This window comes from Ptychodera flava, chromosome 20 (genome assembly GCF_041260155.1).
Source record: "Ptychodera flava strain L36383 chromosome 20, AS_Pfla_20210202, whole genome shotgun sequence".
Taxonomy (NCBI): domain Eukaryota; kingdom Metazoa; phylum Hemichordata; class Enteropneusta; family Ptychoderidae; genus Ptychodera; species Ptychodera flava.
Genome location: NC_091947.1, coordinates 17,810,417 through 17,826,319, shown reverse-complemented (window position 1 = coordinate 17,826,319; position 15,903 = coordinate 17,810,417). Strand labels below are relative to the sequence as shown.

At 37.8% G+C, this 15,903-nt stretch overlaps 1 protein-coding gene across 1 annotated transcript in view; it reads left to right on the top strand.

Annotated features, from left to right (window-relative positions):
* Positions 1-12,790, top strand: part of LOC139120198 (uncharacterized) — a 31,613-nt gene extending 18,823 nt beyond the window's left edge. The window contains exons 3-11 of the mRNA XM_070684370.1: positions 2,877-3,132; positions 3,949-4,986; positions 5,654-5,857; positions 6,379-6,464; positions 6,766-6,920; positions 7,754-7,827; positions 9,647-9,878; positions 10,365-10,467; positions 11,272-12,790. Coding sequence (XP_070540471.1) covers positions 2,877-3,132; positions 3,949-4,986; positions 5,654-5,857; positions 6,379-6,464; positions 6,766-6,920; positions 7,754-7,827; positions 9,647-9,878; positions 10,365-10,467; positions 11,272-11,467 — 2,344 coding nt within the window. The 3' untranslated portion in view covers positions 11,468-12,790. The remainder of the gene's footprint in view (positions 1-2,876; positions 3,133-3,948; positions 4,987-5,653; positions 5,858-6,378; positions 6,465-6,765; positions 6,921-7,753; positions 7,828-9,646; positions 9,879-10,364; positions 10,468-11,271) is intronic.
* The last annotated feature ends 3,113 nt before the right edge of the window (positions 12,791-15,903 follow it).

Sequence of the window (15,903 nt, the reverse complement as noted above, 5' to 3'; positions counted from 1 at the left end):
AATAGAACATCTTCCGTCTTGCTAAAGGCAAACCATAAATTATCCAACATAATCACAGCGATGTCTACATCTTTTATTTTGCCCGTCTAAAATTTACTGATCTTCGGGGAAAAAATAGACTGAACAAATTCAGACATGTGTTTGAGGTCATATCCTGTGGTCAGAAACACATTTGATGTATAAATATTGGCAGGTGAGTTCTAAAAGGTTGTGTAATCACAGAATTGAACTGCTCAGGAAGGAAACTAATACTGGGTCTGTTTGCCGAGGGCTTTTGCTGACAGCAAGCAATCAACTATAAAAGGCTGAATGTTTGAGTATGCATGGTAACCCTGCCAGTCTATCAGTTGCACGGGGTTTACTTGTAAACTCTTTGTGTGACAAATTAAGGCCTCGGAAAGCTGATGATGTGTGAGTCGTGTTTGTGAGTCATGGCTTGTTTTATCAGAGACTAATGCGCACAAGTAGGGTAGTTCCAGGTTGTGTGTTTGTCCAAGCTTCTGTTGTTTATAAATGCTTAAAGACGGAACAACTGTTGATTCGGCGGTGTGCATTATATTCATAACCGATCACGTAAATTCAGTGTGCATCGTCGAACATTCTGCGAATTTTAAACTCAGTGTTCAACATTGGACATTTTGAGAAACTTCAAATTTCAGTATAATAAATATCACTCAACATTTTGACAGATTTCCAATGCAGTGTACGGCATAAAACATTTTACAAATTTCAAATTCCGTGTAGGCCATAAAACATTGAAAATATTTATATAAATTCAGTGTATATCATTGAACGTTTGGCAAAGTTCAAATTCAGTATCAACATCATTGAACATTTTGACAAATTAAAAATCAGTGTATGTCGTAAAACATTTTGACAAATTTCAAATATTCAGTGTACCAGTATATCATTGAATATTTGATAAGTTACAGATTTATATATGTAATTTAATATTTTGATAAAATTCAAATTTACCCTGTTACTATCAGCATATTTTTTTGACAAATTTCCAATTCAGTATGTGTATCCTTGAAAATTGTGGCAAATTTAATGTCAGTCTATAGAAAACATTTTGAAAACTTTCAAATTCAATGTATGTCAATTATCATTGCACATACTAATTTCAAACCTCAGGGGGGGGGCCATGTGAAAAACCTAATATCCTATTTATTGCATAAACACTTCAGTTTCCGATGTCCATTAGCTAGAAATCGTTTCATTTTAATAAGACCTATCAATTTCCTCCTGATAGTAAGGATGTTTCTTGAAAACAAGACAAACACAGCTAGGGGTCCATGTGAGACAAAACACAAAGTAATGTTATGTCTCATTTCCTGTTCTAATATTTCATCGTTGCCATCTGGGGGTGTCAATTCTATAGACATCACATATTGCGGTATCCATAGAAACCTGTAAAAGGTGTATCCGTAGCAACCTGTTTGCGTGCATTCCATACAGCGCAATTTACATCCTCCCAACATGACTTTGCTTTCTACTATTTAAACATTCAAAACACACTGCATAGTCCATCTATACTCTTTCACAACTGATGCTACATAAACAACACTTCAAAGGCTGCCATTACTGATAATGTACTGTACCTTCAATGCTACTGTACAGTATCCTAGTCACATCACAAGTCAGCTCAATTTTTATCATCCACAGAATATCATACACCAAGTAACAAAATCACCATATCAAATTGTGACTACAGCCTACCCGTCACATGTGTAAGCCATCATGGCAGACCAACAGCATAGTTCTCACCCTTCAGAAATCTACTTCAAATAGCTCAATTCACCTATTAGACAGCTAGCCCACCCTGAGGCTCATTGTCAGTTTCACGCGCATCACCAATAATGATACAATGCAAATTACATATTAGCCTCACCCAGAGCAAGCTCACCAAGCATTTGGAAATACACAGTAGTACTCTCTTGTCATATTCCATCGCCCACTCTGTATGCAAAGCCCATCCATTGTAACCAAAATTCACACATTATTAATAAATAAATTTCAATCATTGGGTATCACAACAAGGATGCACAGCTTTTGATGATGATGGTGATGATGATGATGATGATGAGCAATCAGCATAGTATTTATTTTCAAGTTATTCTTTAACAAGAAAACTGTGTAAAATCAAGTTTCCTGGAAGATCGAAGTCACAACATGTTGTATTACGCTAACTGTCCACTGTGAAAATTTAAAGATTTTTATACGCCAGGACCCTGCTCACGATCACATCAATAGGAAGACCTTTGTATAAACAGACATAATTTTGTGCCATCTGTCACTCAGTGATGTTCCCAAACGTGTAATTTTTAATGTATTACAGAAAATGATACACCAGGGATATTTTGACTGAGATTTTCATAGTAAAAACAATACAGACTATCTGGTTCGTGGTACCAGTACTATCTGTTTACAGGTATGCTTCCATTCAGAAAAAGAGTATCCTTTTCTAGGTAACGTCATTCAAAAATTCTTTATAAAACCAGGGTACCCTCTAGCACTATGTAACACATGTCTATGAGATATTCATGTACACTCACTGTCATTATTTGGTCAAGTTGGTAGTGATCTCAATATTTATGTATAAGCAAGAAGAGTATGCGACAATCTATGTATATCTTTTTTTAAGGTCTCTAAAAAGTCAAGTTCTATAAAATCTTTTATAATGGACTTACTATACCAATACTCTTTTGTTTTAAGTAACTTGACCCAATGGAAACAGGTAAGACTGGCAAGAAAAGGAGTATTGTTAAAAAATTTATCAATGAAAATTGTGCCGTCTTATGGTAAAAAGTTTCCGATAATCAATATGTTTGATTTCAATCCAGAATTCTTATTCCTTATGTTTCATTTTCAACCAGGACAAACACGGACAATCCCATTGGTAGACTCCTATGTGAAACCATGCAGCGACAGTCACCACTGCTCGATGAAATCCTTGCCACACCAGAGGTGGTTGCCAAGAAGAAAGCTCGCACTCTCGCCGAGGACACCCCAGATCTTGATGTCGTCGTAAAACTACACAAAGAGAATGACCACTTCATGATCACAGCCAGAAGAAGGGCTTGTTCACCAGTTTCAAGTCTTTGCTTCAGTGATAATAGTAATTTCTCCATGGTACGTACCTCTGCGTCCCGGTAATTCCTCATTCAGAATCTTTCTTTTAAGGTAGTATGCACCTCGAAAGTGAAAGACTTCAACTTTTGCGTAAACTTTCCTAAATGAAACTTTCAACCATTGTCTTACCAAATCAACAATAAAAATCGGGGGTCACCAGGCGAAGTTTGGAACTAGTGAAAAAAATTTACCTAACATTTTGCGATATTTGAATTCAAAATGGCCACCATCCCTGTGTCAACTCTATGGGAAAAAAATTAAATTTTGTATTTTCGAAAAACTAAAATGGTAAAAGTTGTTATTTTTCCAAGAGCTTTAAAATTAGCCCCCACAAGTGGTAGATCAGAAAAGAATTGCAGAAATTTGAGAGTCGGAATATCTGTCCTTGAGGCATGTTCTGTCCACACCTCAGGGACATCTATTTAGACTGTACATTGTTCTCCACCGCCAGGTGATACTGTCAGGCAGAATAAGGGTTAAACTGTTTCTCTAGCTTGTGGAAAGTCACAAATTTAATATTTTTCTCTTGTACCAAAATTTGCATGGTGACCCTGATTTTTATTCCTGATTATGAAAGCAAATGGTTGAAAATTTGCTTGAGGAAAGTGTCAGCAAAGTTAAAATCTTTCATTTCTGAGGTGCAAACTGTATCAAAATGGAAAACCTTGCAGTGACATCGGAAACTTCTCTAGAAGTATAATCTTCAACAGTATTTCCCTTCACTTTTTTCCACTCTTTTGTAAAATGAAATTATTCTGTGAAGCGGTTCCAGGAAAGTTACTCTGATATTGTCAAATTTTTTTTACATCTATACAGCATGTGTCAAATGCTAAACCTGTACCAAAAATGTTGACAAGGATATCAGCAAGGGACAAGGAAAATTTGCCCGCAGACGACAGGAAGACAAAGACACGACAGTACACCAAGCTGAGTCGGAAGTGTAAAAAAAATTCAAGGACTGAGGTGAGACTACCCAGACAGGAGGAGAGGATTGCACTTGATCTGAGTGAGATTGAGAAATGTGAATTGGAGGTGGCCAAGACTTCACCGTCAGATTTTGGAAGACTTCGGTCTGAGAGCGCGAGTGCGACTGACAGAACCCTTGAAACACCACCCTTGCTGACTGTACACGCAAACAGGGATTTTAAGGACAGTGCTTATGATTCTAATGAAGCGAGCACTCCTGTTTGCACGGGTAGTGATCCCGGACTGGAACATGGACAAACAAGCACTCCCTTCCCCAGAAATGCTGCCTTTAATCCCGGAAAAGAGAGTGGAGGAAAGGACTCGGGAAATGTTAGCTTGCTGTCTGGAGAGCCTGTCGGCATGGACGTTGAAAGAAGCTCAAATAGCACTCCTAACTGTCAGATAGTGAAACCTTGCAGTGTATCCCTCGAACGATTGTCGGCCAACAATCTGTCAGGTTTGTCCGTGCACAGCCATGACAAATCAACGCAACAAATCCGGGAAAAGTCCAGCAGGAGTAGTGCCGGATCATGCCAGAACTGTGTGGTAAAGTTAGAGCCATTGACTCCGAGTACCCTTGAAAGACTGATGAAGCGCACACAATCTGCAAGCGACGAGGAGTTAGAGGAAATTGTCCAGGATATATCAATGCTCAGCATCAACAGCTGTAGTGATGAGGATGAGGAAGGCATGGATGTTAGCAGTTGCCATAGTGATGGGGATGGCACAGGCGGGGACATGTCAGAGAGTGCCGAAAAGCAAAACAGGGATAAGTTCATGATAGAGTTTCTTGACAGTGGCTCCGAAACAAGTTTTTATGGCTTTCCATCGGTAACAACGCCTGCAAAGAGTGCAGTCAAGTCCTTTTTGAAAGCAGAGTCATTTAAGGTGAGTGATTTCTATAATAGGTTTTCTGTTTTTCCTGCCAAAGTGTCTTCATCTAAAATTTATGCAGAGATGTGAATTGTGAGTGACAGGGATTGAAGGTTCCTTATCCAAAACCTACGATCCAGCATCAATTTGAACAATGGTGTTGGCAATATGAATGAAATGAAATCTACAGATTTTGAAAAGGGAGTCTTCTCTTGTAGAGCCTGCAGAGATGGACATTAACCCTTTTCCTGCCAGACAGTAATAACTGTATCACTTCCCCATCAGCCAAGTCAGTAAAAAGCGGTATTGAGCCAAAACATGACGTATTTTGACCCACTTGGCTTGGTATGTTATAGCATCTTTTGTCAAAAAAAAATCAACTTTACAGTATTATGTTTTCAACAGCCTTCAAATGTAAAGTATTATGTTAAAATACATCATATGGAATACGTTGTGTTTCATTAATTTTAACCATCTTGACCTGGTGGTGAAATATGGACTTGGCAGGAAAAGGGTTAAATATCATTCCCTTGTGTATTAAACGCTATCTGCAGGACTGTATATGTAAGCAAGAGACGTGAAGAGATTGGTGAATTTAAGTATTGTTATCGGAGTATCTTTTGCAAGTGTGATTTCTTTTCCTTGGAGAATTACCAGCACAAGATGTTGTTTCTCTATACAGGAAGCATTAACCCCTGTCAAGAAAGAAAAGGTGAGGCAAGTTCCGCCCCGTGAGAAGGTGCTGATGCAGTGCGGACAGACACAGCCCATCAGCTTCAGCAAATGTATTCCCAAAGGTGTGCTGAACAGGTGCAGCAAGATTGGTGAAGGAACTTTCGGCGAGGTCTTCAGGACACAGAATCATGGACTGTCTGTTGCACTGAAGGTAAGTAGAGTCAGTGAGATGGTGGCTTCCCGTCTGATGTATTTTGGGTTGTCGACGATCACTTTTTGGTGTCACTGGCCCATTTCAAGAGACAAGTTTTTAACAGTTTTGTGACATTAGTCGTGTCCACGCGATTGTAGGATTTGAACATATACGTTTGTGCACACTTATAGAAAATGTAATATAATCAACACAAATCATACATACAATTTTGTTTGTTCTGAAATACTTTGCTTATACAAGGTTGCTTTCTTTTTTCAACCCGTGTGCTTTCTGAATGGTTTTACTCTGTGTACACCATACTTGTGAATATTCATATCAACCATGAATTTACAGAAAGGTTCATTCATTTATACCTCGCCATGCAGCACAACCTCAAATGCAGGCACATCGCCATAGAGATGGGGGATGTATGGGTTGATGTTGTTACACCAGTGGGTAATAATGTGTAGAGTATTAGTGAATCTGTGAACGTGCCGGGAAACATAAGACTTCAAGCTCTTTACATTGTCTCTCTGTAGATAATACCAATTGAAGGTGATTTCCCCGTGAATGATGAACCACAGAAGTCATTTGAAGATATTCTACCTGAGATTGTCATTTCAAAGTGAGTAGCAAGCTTTTCCTTTCTACAATGACAGAGATTTGACATGCTACTTGTGTTAAACCATTGGATATTCGGTTACCCTAAATCACAAAACAGATGTATAAGTTAAAAATGTTTAGAGCCCCTCAAGATTTTCAAATGCCAGATTTACCTTTTAGCAGAATTACTTTTATTGCATCATAAATATTTTGTAACTTTTGTTTACCTTTACAAATTTTTTTTTTCTATTCATGACCTGGCGTGCTTCTCACTTTCTGGGAAAAAAAATCATTTGACAGGTTTTTCTAAATATTTTTTTCAGAGAACTGAGTGCCCTGGACAGCTGTGATAAAAACATGGCATGTAACTTTATCCATGTCAATGATGTATCATTAGTCAAGGGGCATTATCCAAAACATTTACTGACAGAGTGGGACAAATTTGACAGAGAGCGAGAATCAGAGAATGACAGACCTGGTAAGCCTTTGGAATATTTTTCTAATAACAATAATCAATTTGTTTCAGGCCTTTTTCTCATTTATTTTGCGGTTTTTAGTATTACAATTGTTTTAGTGCTTGGAACAATATGTAGCAATACAATGGATAAATGCCTTAGATCTTTCTACTTGTTGTATTTTCACTGTGACTTGCATGATCCTTCGTCACTTTCTTTGTTTTATTTCTGATTCTGGAATACTCTGCAGTTGTCTTTGTTTTTCTAAACTGAACTTCAAGAAAATTCCTACCCCTTCAGCAACAGGAAACTTTTCAAATGGACCTCAAAACCAATACATTGTATTTTGTAAGATTAAACTACCGTCTGTCGTACAAGCCAAATGGGACAGCTCACTGGAAATTTGCTGCAGCTGCTCTCCACTGTTGTGCGTCCATTATTGGCTGAGGCTTTTGATGTATATAATGTTGTTTGTAAAATGCGGTTTCTTGTTTCACTCCAACAATCTTGTCAAAATACTCAGTATTCAACTTGTCAATGTAGCCTGTAAATGCATGCTTGTCCCATGTTTTTGTTGACAACTGAATTTCAATCAGTACAAGAACTCATTTGTCAACAATAACATCGCAATATGTAAACAGTGCGTCGCATTAACAAGGTTATTCAATTCTGCCTTCTTTTGGCAGAAGGTCAGAAAATTTGTTTATTTTTCGGAACAAAAATAATGAAAGTATCAAATATTCTAGCTATTTGTCAATTTAAACAATAGGCTAAATGTAACTAGAATGTTATCTGACTACCACACAGCTAAGATGATTTACAGAATTTCAAGATAAATTATTTTGTTATTTCACAGATATGTTTAACTCCAATCAGCTGTTTATCATTTTGGAGTTTGCAGATGGAGGAAGTGACTTGGAACACTTCCAGGTAGCGTTTCTTTGCTTTTTCCAGTTTTGTCAATAAACAACCATAGTCAAGGTTATGCCTCTCTGACTGTTCAACTTTACCCGGTCGATGAACTTTTCTTGAGGTTCCAAGACAAGAAATTGACCTTTTTAAGCTTACAATTCTCTAGTGGTTAATAACCTCAGAACCCCCGTAAATTATAAATTTTAGGAAAGCCTAGATAAAGGGGAACATTTTTGTTACCATATGTCACCATTGTTTGCATAACTATCACATGACAGGTAATTTGCATAACCTTTCAAAAATAAGTTTTCCCTGTTTTGTTTCAGTGCTTTGAGATATAAGGCTGTGTGTGTCTCAAAATTTTTTTAAATCATCTAAAACAATTTTTATACCAGAAAACTTCCAGAGCAGTGAATTTAACCCTAGTTGATTTCTTTAAAATTGTGCTCCAAAAAAACTAAGCAAGATATAAAAAATCTGAGACATTCTTCGGAAGAGCGTTGTTACAGCTTGCATTCCGGTAAGTTTGAGTCAGATATGTCGAAGTATTGAGACAAAACATAGGGAAAACCGATTTTTTAAAGGTTATGCAAATTACCTGTCACATGATAGTTATGTAAACAATGGTGACACTATGGTAACCAAAATGTTTCCCTATATCTAGACTTCAGAAAATATATAATTTACGGGGGTGCTTAGGTTATTAGACACTAGAGAATTGGTGGCTTAAAAAGGTCAATTTCTTGTCTTGGAACCTTAAGGTGCCGATCCCAATGGATACATCGTATGTTGAGTTATAGCGCCGTCAGTGTGCACTGAAAACTGTTACGAATTTCAATTTAGCAGTTATGGCTCTCAAACTGCTAAAATGTTTAAAACACAAAATGTCGTTTTTCGCTCTGTTTGTCAGGTTTTCATGCTGCAGTGAAAAATCAAACATTTTGTATGTTGCTAAAAGTCCTTGCTGTTTTTGTAATGTGCATGTCGCAAGACACGGTCTTTAACTTCAATACATTTCCAAGTATTTTCTCAGACAGTCAGCTTGCAAATATTTAGTGTGCAATGTTGAAGCAATGTAGACTGTTCAGTGGCTTTGTGATTTACAGAATAACTTACAGGTAGACCATAATTCAGAAGAGAATGTCAAAAAAATGAGTGTCAACTCAATTATTTTAACCTTTTACTACCTCAAGTAGTACAATTGCTGTACCACACAAACTATGAACGTGTCTAGGATCCCTCTGGAATTTTCTGGCAACCAAGGTGTATGGTAAATTAGCTGTACCTTAAATGCAAGTTTGCCACATAAGTCAGTCTTAAGTTGACAGGCCGTCGACCTTATTTTTAATGTGGCAGATTTCTACCAGTGAAATATATAAGATTACTGAAGCCAATTTGAGGTGTAAGGTTATAAAAGAATTTCATACATGAAAAGCCTAACAAATTGAAACGATCCATTGTTTTGGCTAGTTTCACAAACAATCGGAACTTTTTTCCGTAAACATGTTTACATTTGAGTTAAAATTATTTTATTAGACCACTGTCTCAAACTCTTCCTGCGGTGAGAAGTTGACACAATGCATTGAAATATCATCCTGTAGTTTGGGCCCCCTAGCACAAGACAAAAGCCGTTCAAGGTAGCAAAGATTCATTATAGCAGGAAATTTCAAGCATTCTAGGTAGTCATGGGGATGAGGTGTCAGTCACAGTTTTTTGCCAAGGATTTTGAACCCTGGTAACTTTTCTATTGCCTCGCATTGATTATTTCAATCATCATTACATCATCTTTGTACTTCAGAGAAACTAATGATGTTGACTTTTTCCGTGCAATTTCCAGTTTGATAACATCCTGCAAGCCAAGAGCGTACTGCATCAAGTGACGTGTGCCTTGGCGGTAGCTGAGAGGGCGCTCCACTTTGAGCATCGCGATTTGCACTGGGGCAATATCCTCGTCAGGCACACAGATGTAGAATCGCTGTTCTACAAGTTGAATGGGGAAATGCTTGAAGTTCCAACCAATGGTGTGGAGGTCAACATTATAGATTTTACAATGTCAAGGCTGCAGAAAGGTAACATATGCTCTGGTTTACATCCACCTTTTTCGCAGGTACTGGTGGGTTATTTTTGTCAACGCGGAGAGCAATTTGTTTGGCTTAGTGTTTGTATTGTTTTTTTCTCCCTGTTAATTTCACAGTCTAAGCTACTCGGATGATCATGGTCAAAATGCAAATTGTAACATAAATATTGATGAGAAGAAGACTAATAATCATCATCATAATAGTTTTGGTGGAATTGTTGCATGAATTGCTCATAGTATGTGTTTGTATGTCCTAATGATGTATACTTTACATTTCTGTGAAGCACATAAAAAAAACACATATTTTGCATAGTTTATACTCTCTGTACCTGCCCTATACACAGATTCATTGACAGATGGTCAACTGCCAAATGTTTAAAAATAGTCTATTCTACTCTATGTCACATACAAGTACCTCTCAGCCTCAAGTATGATAGTATCACAGACCATTTGCTGTCTTCTTTTTTTTTTTCAAAAGATGGCTGCACAGTGTTCTGCAACCTAGCAACGGACGAGACTTTGTTCGAGGGGGAAGGGGATTACCAATTTGAAGTGTATCGGTTGATGAAAAAATATAACAGGTCAGTCTGAAGTGACTATCAATTACCATAAAGATGCACTGTGTGCTACATGTATTATTTCTGCTGCTCTCAAAACACAAGCATTTGAGGTCATTCAAGGTTTTATCATATAAACATGATTAAGATGAAATGCCGCTCATTAGGGAAATTTTTACAGTATGTTTCTAAGCTGCTTCTTGCATCGACTCATTTCCAAGCCTGTGGAGTGAATTAAGTCTTCATTGTCATGTTTTGAGAAATTAAAAAATTCAATTTTTTCGTACACCTGGCAAAGGCTATATTGGCCATTTTGAATTTCAAAATATCAGTAAATTTTAGGTAATTTGTGTTTCAAATACCAAACATTTCATAGTGACCTCTGATATTTAGCGGTATTCTTGATTATGAAAGAGAATGATTAAAAGTTTCCCTTGGGAAAGTTTATGCAAAAGTTTTAAACTTTCTGTTTCGAGGCACGTATTACTCTAATTTCAATGACTTGACCACCGTGAATGGTTTGTAAGTATGGATAAGTCAATGTGTATAGCGTGGATTACACTGTTGTGTAGTCAGCCTGATTCTCAGTTTCATAAGTAAAGTATCAGATGAGTACAGACTGCATTTTAAGTTAGTATTGAGCATATCAGTGTTTTGGTTTTCTTATAACCAAGCTGTGTTGGGGAAAGATCACACACTTAGGATGGAGAAATATTGTTCAAATGTAGCAGTGACATATTCCTGACTCCATACAATTTTTTTTTCAATTGTTGACATGATTTGTTTGTTTGTTTATTTATTTATTTGCCAATTTTTGTTTGCTGACAGTAACAACTGGGAGAAGAGCTGCCCCATCACCAATGTCCTGTGGCTGCGTTACCTCACAGACAAACTTCTGAAAGGCAAGAAGTATAAGTCTACAAAGCAGCTGGCATCAACTCGGAAACAGTTCAGGGAATTCTTCAAAGATGGGCTCTCGTATTCCTCAGCGGAAGAAGTCCTTTTGAAGAGCAATCTGTTTTAAACCCTCAGGCTGATCGAAGCTGGCTGTCTAGGCCAGTGTGCTGACCGAACTCTTGAAAATGAAGCTTAGTAAAGGGCCAGCAGCTGTAACGTTTGATGACTTTTTCACTACTTTTTTTTTGTATGTCAACATCAAGTTCTTGTTCTACTCCCCAAAACATGTCAAAACACTCACTATTTAGCTTGTCAACACAGCCAGATTACTCGCAAAATGCGCTGTTGTTGTTTATGTTTGAATTCCAATCCTGACCAGAATTCACTTGTCAACGGTAACAATGCAGTCTAAGCATGAATGGGCTGAGTTGACCAGATCATAGACCCTGGAGCGAGAGGGACGGACAACTGCGGCAAAGATCAAAGGCTCGCTCCAGGGTCTATGACCGGATTAATACTGTGTATCTTAACATTCTTAAGGGGAGTAGAACAAGAAACTGTTGTGGACATGCAACACAAAAACAGTGAAAAAATCAAAAGTTACAGCTACAAGCCCATTACATGTAATGAACAGTGTAGATAATAATGTTTCTTAGACAAGAGATGTCAGGAAAAAAAAAATCATGCAGCTGAAGTGTATACTCGGTTGAAGAGATAAAAAGACTAAACTTCCGTGTTTACATGACAATGCATGAACCAAGTAAGTCACGGTTTGGAGGTACTGTCTAGTCAAGCCAAGACCAAGAGGAGCTTCCGTGTTTACATGACAAAGCAAGAAAAGACAATAAAAAATCCACCACCACAATTTTGAAAGGATCAGTGGCTACAGAAATACAAGCCCACACCTCATTGCAGTAGCCTTTACTTGAACACATAGGCTTTGATCACAGCCTTGCTGTGACTTTCATCTGCAGTGGACATTACTGTTGTTTGTACAGACACTGCACTCCTCACAAACTCTGTTGCAACTATCAAGTGAGCGAGTGTCAAGACAGTCCAAGTGTACTCAAAGAATGATATTGAATTAAATTTGAAGAAAAAACAGGTCATGCCACAGGTTGCTTGATGGTGGCTTTAAGATTTAGATTGCCGCTACTCTCAACAATTTGTACAACTGCTGATTGTATTTAAGATCTGACAAGAATTTTGATGACATGGTAAACTTTGCCAGTACATGTAGACCAGATAACCATGCTGCCTTACCACATTGTAACTAATCTTTAAAATGCACTGTAGTGAAAAAACAGTTCAGACAGTTTTATAGATTTTGTGTATAGATGTATTATCCCATGTGAAATTACGATATAAAAAAAATAGTGTGAGAGAATCTTTGATTTCTTATGTAAGTCTTTGAAGACTGACTGCTTGTAGTAAATATTTTTACAACAAACCTGTCTCTTCTCTTGTCTTAGTATTTACAGTTGCAAAGATACTTTAGTAACACTCCAGCATAAGTACTCTCAAAACGCACTATAGTTGGCAAAGACTGGAAGCAAAAATTGTGTAATTTCATAATGCTGTAACAAATTTGCAAAACATATACATCCCTTGTATTTATATTTTGGAAGTCAGGTTGTCGATGCGTCCCATTTTGTTCAGTTTACTTGCCATTACTTTGCACCAATGCTTCATTTTCATGCCACCCCCTCACCATCCCTCACTGTTCCTCGAGGAGTAACTGTCACATGACCACCAAAATGCCAGATAGTAACATGTCTGTTCTGATGAAATGGTGTGTTTACAATCGTATCAACATGGTGAGCAAATCATCGCTGGTCTCCCCTATCCACCAACACTGCCGTGATTCTTTTTCCTGTTCCTGTCCTACACAGTAAATCTACTATCAGCACTAGGTTCAGAAACAGTGACCAGGGCAGATAGTACTAAACCTTTTAACCATTGCACCTATGGTTATTTTATCATTTGACATACACTTTCTCAACGCATCAAATATATTTGTTACCATGCAGTCAGCACGGGCTCCCCTTAAAAGATGCTTTAAATTCCCTCAGAAGTATGCGGCTGATCCGATCAAATACTAAAACTCTTATATTTGATACTATAAGGGCACACCAACCTTTTCTGAACACCTGCATCCTTTATGATAATACAAAGTACCAGTGCTAACATCCCATGATAAATATACCACAGTTACCCGCACGGGCAACCCTATCTTAATGGTTTAATTTTCCCAATGCAAGTGGTGGCAGAAAAATCGTCAATGCCTTCATCCATTCCCCACTCTCGTTTCTTGTTTCTTTTTTGAAACCTATGAACTAATCTGACACTTCTATCCCCAATAGAAATAAAAATATTTGACCAAAATTCAAACAGAAATTTCCCTTTTCAAGTCCAGTTATTCAAAGTCAATAAAAAAAATTAAGACACGCGAAATATCTCACATGTGATACATACTGATACAACATGTACTATGACTATCAGTTCCAGTAGGTGAAAAAAATCACTTCTTAAATTTGTCACAGAAGTACAAATCAGTGAAAATCATGTTTATATATGTTCTTAAGGGATTCTCAAATAATACTTTAATTTAAGCAGCTAAAATAATTGAACAGATTTTACTGATTTTAACCAGCTTGATCTAATATTGCAAGGTAAGGCTAGCAGGACTGAAAGATTATTCTGTTCATATGGGCCAAGAAATAACCATGTATGTTCTTGACATAAAACACAGTCCCTCTATCCACCGGTCTGGAAACGCCTATTGTAAAAGGTGTCAATCACCTAGACGCACAGCTGAACCGCGATACGAGAGCCAGTCACGTGATAATGCGTTACTTGGGTTTGTCCTGCATGCCACAGTCCCGATTGTGTGTACGCTTTTCTCGAATTTTCGCTGTTTTTGGCTCTATATTAGTGTTCTCTGCGTCTATCTACGACACGAAGACAGAAATTATCATATCCTGAAACCGGTGTGTGTTTTTGGTGATCCATCCCATCGTAAATGATGATAGTGTGCGATAATTTCTGGGGTTGACCGCTGCGAGTGTGTTGACGTACGTAGCACAAGCAACGGCTGGAATCACACCGGAAAATTTTTGGTCCCTTTCTCTTGCAATGCTAATAGTCAGTGTCTACAAATATGATCTAAATATGTTTTCTGTGTAATATTCTGTGAAATCATGTCTGTTAACTGAACAGAATAGGAAAGACAACTGCAGAAATGCATGTAGATTTTAGATGTGTGGTCGCACATTTTCCCATGCAGCGTCAATATGGCGAACTTTCGATACGTACGCTCGCTCAGGCACGGCTGGAAACACACCGGAAAATTTGTGGTCCATTTCTCTTGCAATGCTAGTAGTCAGTGCCTCCAAATGATCTAAATATGTTTTCTGTGTAATATTCTGTTAAATTATGTCTGTTAACTGAGCAGAATAGGAAAGACAACTGCAGAAATGCATGTAGATTTTAGATGTGTGGTCGCACATTTTCCCATGCAGCGTCAATATGGCGAACTTTCGATACGTACGCTCGCTCAGGCACGGCTGGAAACACACCGGAAAATTTGTGGTCCATTTCTCTTGCAATGCTAGTAGTCAGTGCCTCCAAATATGATCTAAATATGTTTTCTGTGTAATATTCTGTTAAATTATGTCTGTTAACTGAGCAGAATAGGAACGACAACTGCAGAAATGCACGTAGATTTTTTTCGCATATATATTTTCCCATGTAGCGTCAATATGGCGAACTCTCGATACGTACGCTCGCGCTCAGGCACAGTAAATACCTTTTACAAAATGCTATCATGTCAACACAATAACAAGTTTGGTAATGAACTACTCAGCTGTCGATGTTAATATTCAGCTGATTTTGCCTGTCTTCTTGATTTCGGGCAATAGTCCATGACACTTACGAACAGTGCATGGTCATTTTGTTTTTCGATCGTGATCATAATGCAACCATAATGTGTGGTCCCTTTCAAGCTTTATCTAGAGGGGCAACGTTACCCATTTAATGAAAAAATAAATTGTTTAGTGTTTCTAAGGTGAACAAGTTGTAATGTTTTGTGATATTCTTAAAATAACAACCCACAAACGTCATGTTTTTGAACGATCACATTGCGGCTGTCATAGGATCGTGGGGTAGCGACATCGATATAGCGGCCAGTTGAACATTGTCAGTGTCCTTTGTTTAAGGTGTGAATCGTGTATTGGTTCATATCACGGAGTGTCACAAAGAAACCAGCCACGTTTCCAGACCGGTGGATAGAGGGACTGTGCATAAAATGTAACATTTGGCAATGAACTATAGTGAAATGAGGGATTAAAAACCCAGACATTGGACAAAAAAAGTAGCATAACGAGGTGCCAGGCCTGAATACTACTTATACCACAGGGAATGGAGTAACCTTGTTGTTGTTGTTGTTGTTATTGTTGTTGATGGTGATGATGATGATGATGATGATATAATAAAAATATTAAAAAACAATGTGTCATTCCTTGCTGTTGTTTGTCGATGTTGTAGATAATTGTAAAAGAAAAC